At 44.7% G+C, this 6,497-nt stretch overlaps 1 protein-coding gene across 13 annotated transcripts in view; it reads left to right on the top strand.

Annotated features, from left to right (window-relative positions):
• Positions 1-4,883: 4,883 nt before the first annotated feature.
• The window catches only part of EMSY (EMSY transcriptional repressor, BRCA2 interacting), a 41,880-nt gene continuing 40,266 nt past the window's right edge, over positions 4,884-6,497 (top strand). For 12 of the 13 annotated variants that reach the window (XM_014267134.3, XM_074536132.1, XM_014267133.3 and 9 more), the window contains exons 1-2: positions 4,884-5,025; positions 5,971-6,079. In XM_014267134.3, the coding sequence (XP_014122609.2) occupies positions 6,010-6,079 (70 nt within the window). In that variant the 5' untranslated portion in view covers positions 4,884-5,025; positions 5,971-6,009. Of the gene's footprint in view, positions 5,026-5,348; positions 5,492-5,970; positions 6,080-6,497 lie in introns of those variants that run through there. The other variant, XM_026793527.2, reaches the window with a different exon arrangement.

The raw sequence follows: 6,497 nt of genomic DNA, 5'->3' as shown, positions 1-6,497 counted from the left end.
AGACCTTTTCTCCTCCAAATTGCTTCATGAAACAGAAGTACTGGCATGCTAAACTCCTTTCTGGGGCTCTGAGCAAGCCAGACCAGAATTGCAGTATTAAAATTAAATTAGCCATATTTCTGAGCTGATACTTCTGACCAAAGTCTCCATTGATATTGATTGTATTATTTGAAGCAGTATACAAGGATGTTCTGGCTGTTACCTTCTAGATATGTGTGTATTTGCATAGGAGCTATCCAAATGAAATGAAATGAAATGAAATGAAATGAAATGAAGGTAAGGACTTGTTTATAAAGTGGACTTACTGAGGTCTACTGGATGGTGGTTTTTATGTGGAGACTTAAGTGCTTTCTAAATAATGGAAAGAAAATAGACTTGAAACTTTTCAAAACCCAGTAGTAATACTGTGTTTTTAAAATACCCAGAAGCTAGATACTAGAAGCACTTTCTTTAAAAATAAAAATTAGTTTACATTACTACTTACTTGGAAATTTAAAAAATTATCTTCTTTTTTAAAGAGTGCAGAAATCCCTGAAGCTTTTCTTCCTGCCTCTGAAGTGTGCATATATATTTTAAATAATCCTCTTGATTATTCAAGTCTTATTCACAGTGTGTTTCCAAGTGTGTCTAAGGAACATTTAACAGGGATTATATACTGTATTAGTGTTGAACATATAAGCTGTATTCTAATAAACTATTCTTAAAGGAATTTTGTGTGTTAGTGTTGCTTTTCTCTGTGTTTTCAAAGGTTAGTTGTATCTTAAATACAGGATTTCCTTTCACATAATAGTAGGTATAAAATAACTTTTTCTGTTTGCTTCTGGAAATGGACTGTGTGTCTCTTTCCCAAGGTGAAAGTTGATATTCCTTAATTTTCTGAGAGTACTGTTAGTGTGACAGTGTACTCCTGCAGGTTTCCTGCTATGAAAAATTTATTTGCAAGAGAATATTTAAAGTCTGAAATGCTTCCATGATTCTTTTTACTCCTACATTTCTCTTCCAAGCCTTACAGCCCTGTTGGGATAACCCCAGTGTACGACCTAAATGGACATCAGGTAAATCCCACAGAGCTAGTTTTGTAGATTTGTATCCAGAAGTATCTATTCACCATAACTCTGTGAAGCCCAAGATACTTCTGTCCCCAGGGTTCACAGAATCACAGAATCACGAGGTTGGAAGGGACCTTCAAGATCATGGAGTCCAACCCAGCCCTAACACCTCAACTAAACCATGGCACCCAGTGCCACATCCAGTCTTTTTAAACACATCCAGGGATGGTGACTCCACCACCTCCCTGGGCAGACCATTCCAGTACTTTATCACTCTTTCTGTAAAAAACTTTTTCCTAATACCCAACCAGTATTTCCCTTGATGCAGCTTGAGACTGTGTCCTCTCATTCTGCCAGTTGCTGCCTGGAGAGAGAGACTACCCCCACCTGGCTACAGCCACCCTTCAGGGAGTTGTAGAGAGTGATAAGGTCACCCCTGAGTCTCCTCTCCAGGCTGAACACCCCCAGCTCCCTCAGTTGTTCCTCACAGGGTTTGTGTTCCAAACCCCTCACCAGCAAGTAATTAATTTCTTGGTGAGTTGATTTGAACTTTAAAGCAATGGACGCTCTGTGGATGTGTTAAAAGTGCAACTTGAAAGAGAATGTGCAAGCTTCCCTAAAATACAGTGCAAATTGGTTCCCAGTGGGACTGAATTCTGCTAATTGCTGATCTGGGATAAATGTTCTTTGAGTGGCAGAGGCTTGTTAGAGATACCCAGCGTTTGTATAACACATATGTGGCTGTAGATAAGGGCTCAAGTGACTCAGTAGAGCAGTAACTTCAATGACTTTGCTTCAATCCTTAGCTTCCTGTTCTGAGCAAGCAAGTTTATATCTCCTTTGCCAATACAGCAAGCCACAAAGAGGACTGAGGTTTTCATCTGCCTCCCAGGATTGCGGAGGGTACCCGGTTTAATTCCTGCTTTGATATGTTGCAAAATGTCACAAGTGATTTTTTTCACTAGCTGAGGTTGTTGAGTTTTTGCCTCAGTGCAGCAAAGTGTTTAAAAAGATGCTTGACTTGATACACAGTGGCATTTTGATGCATTTTAATACTTGCTGAATGAAAATACTTTCAGCTCAGAGGCTCTTAGGATTTTTAAAGCAAAAAGCATTTGATGAATAGAATATGCTTACAATAGGGGGGAATATCTATTGATTGGCAGCACAAAGCTATCTTTACTAAAAGTAGTTGAAATATCTTTGTGATTTTAAGTACAAATAGTCCTGGCTGACAATCTGTCTGACAAGGCTGTGAATAAAAAGCTCCTCTGTAAGCTGCCAGCACGTAGATATTGCTGAGGATTCTGCTTTTCTCTTAGCCAGGAGGAAAAACATGATGGGAAAATGTTTGAGGAGGAAGAGAGATCAGCAGTGGTCTGAGGGAAGAAGAATGACACTGAAATAGAGATGCTCATGTCAGGAAAATGTATTGAGTCACTGAATAACCTGTTAGGATAAGTGGAATTTATCTGGGAAACAAAAAATGGCCAAGAAATAATTTAACTTATATTAGAATCTAGTCTAGTTCTCTCTTATGCAATACACGGAAGATACATTAAACTATCCTTAAATTCCCTACAATTTGAAATTATCTACCACGTTACATTCATGTTAGTATCAAAAGCATAGTGGATTTTTTGTACTTCTTTCTCAATTGCTGGCAGACTGAAACAAATACATTTTTTCCCTTGATTTTCCAATTATATTTTTAAAATTACTAGCATAAGTCTCTTGGAAGCTGGAAATTCACTGTTTACCTCTTAAAAGCAGCAGCTGTAGTAGCTGTGCCTGGTTCCCATACAGTACCAAGCTGAAGCACCTCTCTTCTACCCCTGAGAAGCTGTTATGAAGAAAAGGGATTATTGCAGAGCCTGTATCACTCAGGTTGCAGTGATGCAGGGGTGATGCAGTTAATAACCCAGTGAGAACTACAGCGAGGCTGCTCCACTCATTTCCTATGAGCCCCTAAAGAGCTGAGAAACACAGCTTTGTCCTGGTGACCTGAGCTGCATACAAATCACCTCTCTGGGAAAATCCGAGCCCTTCCTTGGGCCATCTCCAAGCTTACTTCCTTCTCTCTTCCATTGTCTTTGAGGACAAGAATAAGTGTGGTGAGACAAAATATTCTGTTAGCACCCAAAAAGTGTGACTAATTAGACCAGTGTGTGTTATTTATGAGATTCATGTTACTTAAGCCAATGGGGAATCTGAAATTGTTGGGTTGTAGAGAACATAACAAAAAGTAGTAGAGATTGATGGTCATTTCTTTCCCTTTCTGAAAGGAGGAACAGATTTTGTTTAAACGTATACAATTGAGCAAATTCTTGAAAAGAATACTCAGCAGCATGCTTTTATAAAATTAATCATGGAATCCTGGACTGATTTTGGTTGGAAGGGGCCTAAAAGATGTCCTGATTACAGCCCCCTGCCATGGGCAGGGACACCTCCCACTAGACCAGGTTGCTCCAAGCCTCATCCAACCTGGCCTTGAACACTTCCAGGGATGGGACAGCCACAGCTTCTCTGGGCAACCTCTGACAGGGCCTCAACACCTACATAAAATGCCTAGCTGTTATATATCATTGTCTGTTGTTAGTTTTGAAGGTGCATTATAAAAATGGGAAATGAAGGCACAAGAGAGATACAGAGATACAACAACTTGAAGAGTGCTGCTCATCAGGTCACCATCAGATTTGATAATTTGAGTTATAAACATTTTGATCGTTTGTTTATAAAAATAGCTAGATAATTAGAGTAATAAAAAATTGGACAATTTGGATTAGGACAATATAAAACAACAGAAAGAAAGAGTTACGGACAGTCCGGGTACCTTTTTCTGGGCAAAATAATCCTGAAAAAGGACACCCGTTAACAGAGGATTAACCCTTAAAAACAACAGCCTGTTGCATATTCATACACCTCATACATGATGCATAAATTCCATTCAAATACAGGATTCTGTCTGGTCATGTCAACTTCTTCCTCTGAATCCTGACGGAATCTTTAGAGCTGAGTGAGGCGGGAAGAAGTTCGTTTCTTCTGATAATGGAGCAATAAATTCTTTTTCTCTGAAAGATTGAGGTGTCCTGTGGCTGCTATCTCGCTGCGAGTCCTTTCTTCAGAAAAAAAGTATCTTACATAACAGTTTCTATTTTAACATTATGTTATAACCTAAAATTATACTTAACATACTACTTAAGAAATTATTACAACATAACTTTCTAACATAACGTATATAATATTCATTTTAATATTTGCGAAAAGCCAATCATAAACCACGCATTTTTCACAGGGTGCAGCTGGCTGCTGTCCTCAGGGAACAGAGACACCTGGAGCGGCTGTGACGGGGCTGTAGGTGCGGAATTTATTCCCTTATTGTTCCCTGCAGGCGCTTCGCTGCAGCCCCGCGCGCCACCTGCCTCCGTTTCAAGTTAGAAAACTGCAGATAGCCAAATGGCGTCGGGGTGATGTTCTCCCCTGCCATATTTCGTTCCAAGAGTGGTGGTTAGCTGTTATTTCCTAGAGTTCTGCTGTACGCGGCTGCGTTCGAACCGCGCTGGCGCGCCCCAGCCCGGGCAGAGAAAACGTGTAACGTGTTTTGTCCCCTCCGGCTGCCCGTACCCGCCCGCCGAGCAGCGGCGGGACGGCGAGCGCCGCTTCCCACACGTCAACACCGAGAGAACTATCGTTCCCAACATGCTCCTCGTCTTTGCGCATGCGCAGTGTTCATTCGAGCGTCCATCTTGGCACTCGTCTCCTCCAGCTCCTCACAGCACATGGGCGGCAGAGACTACAATTCCTAGCGTACTTTGCGGCGCCCACACATGCGCAGCGCCCTCGTCCGCCATCTTGGCCCGAGTAAACGCCGTCGCCGCCGCCGCCACTAAACAAACCCGAGCCCGGCACTGGCGAGCGGCGGGGGGGAGGGTGCGGTTGCCGCGGAGCCTTCGATGTGCTGGGCACGGCCGGGCAGGTGGGTCCTGCTCCCCGCCCCACCCGGGGCCGTCCGCCTCAGGGAGAGGGGCAGCTCCGTTTCCGGGACGGCGGGGACCCGCCGCCCCCTTACGGGCCCAGGGCAGCGCCCCGGCCGATGCGGGGAAGCAGCGCCAGCCGCCGCCCGCTCCCTCCCTCTCTTTCCCCGATTCCGGCGGGAACGCAGCGCCGCTGGCCCCGGGCAGTGCCCAGGGCCGGGCAGGGCGGGCGGGGATGCCCGGGTGGCGGCTGCCTTCGGGCGTCCTTGTCGGAGACCCTCCCCCCTCCCGAGCCCACGCTGGAAGCTGCGGCGGCGTCGGGGCTTTTGTTCCCGGTGCCCAGCCCTCCCAAGCCCCGCTTGTCCAACTCGCCTCCGGCCGCTCTTTTCCCTTTATTCTCCTCGTCGCATCGCGGAGATGCGCCCTCTCTGCCCGCCGCCCACGGAATCTCACTGCGTTGGGATGGAGGTGTTCCCGTGTTTGGCTGAATTTTTGGGGGAGGGGGTTGGTATTGGTATGTGGAGAGAAAATTTTCACACACGGTGTTTTTGCCATCCTGTCATACAATATAGGCTGGCGCAAAACGCGTTCTCCGGGGGGGAAGGGGACCGTGCGGTTCGCTGGAAGAATTCTTTTAATAGGTACTCTGCATAAAGAGAGGGAGGAGACTTAAACATCATTTCAGAGAGCGTTTCAGGCTGAAAAAAATAAGCTTCGGAAGGAGACAGGACGCTGTAAAAAGGCTTGGGTGATGCATTTGAGCTTGAGAGCATAGACAGTCCATCATGCTGTTGTGAAACTGCCGAATTCCTTCATGCCACTACAAATGTTGGGGCGGGGAGGGGAGCGAATGTGTCGGTGGAGTTGTGAGCAGGCTGAGGAGTTCAGATTAATCTGTTTGGGAAATCAATAAATGATGGGCTTGAGCGTTTATATTCCTTTTGCAGCGAGGCTGAGCCCTGTGGGAGCACAGACACAAGGGAAGGATGCCTGTGGTGTGGCCTACTCTTCTGGACCTCAGCAGGGATGAGTGCAAGAGGATCCTTCGCAAACTGGGTACAGTAAGATACAGTTTGTGGGTCTGTATTTTGCCCTTTTAAGATTTGCCTTCATGCTCTTGCATGAAATATTTTAATGTCTACAGGCAACATGAAATATTTTATTGTCTACAGGCAAGTTGCAAGTAATTTCCTGCGTTTTCCATGTGTCATTGGTTTGACAGCCCTGGCTTAAAGTTATGTTTGGCTGACACTCTCAGCCCTGGCAAAATGAGTAGAGAAGAATTGTTTTGATGTGGTTGAATCTCTCTTGGATGTCCTAGTTGCTGTGTTGCAGGGTTGAGTTTTTCTGTCACTGTTAACATGCGGCAAAATTTTCAAAGAGAACCTTTGGGGATGTTTTACTTTTCCCTGTTTTGTTGTGGTTTTTGATTGTTTATTTTCCCCCCAGTTCTGTATTAGTCACCTTTTTGTAC

The sequence above is a fragment of the Zonotrichia albicollis genome, chromosome 2 (genome assembly GCF_047830755.1).
Source record: "Zonotrichia albicollis isolate bZonAlb1 chromosome 2, bZonAlb1.hap1, whole genome shotgun sequence".
NCBI lineage: Eukaryota > Metazoa > Chordata > Aves > Passeriformes > Passerellidae > Zonotrichia > Zonotrichia albicollis.
The sequence above is the reverse complement of the archived record's forward strand: the minus strand, read 5'-3'. Positions and strand labels throughout refer to the sequence as shown.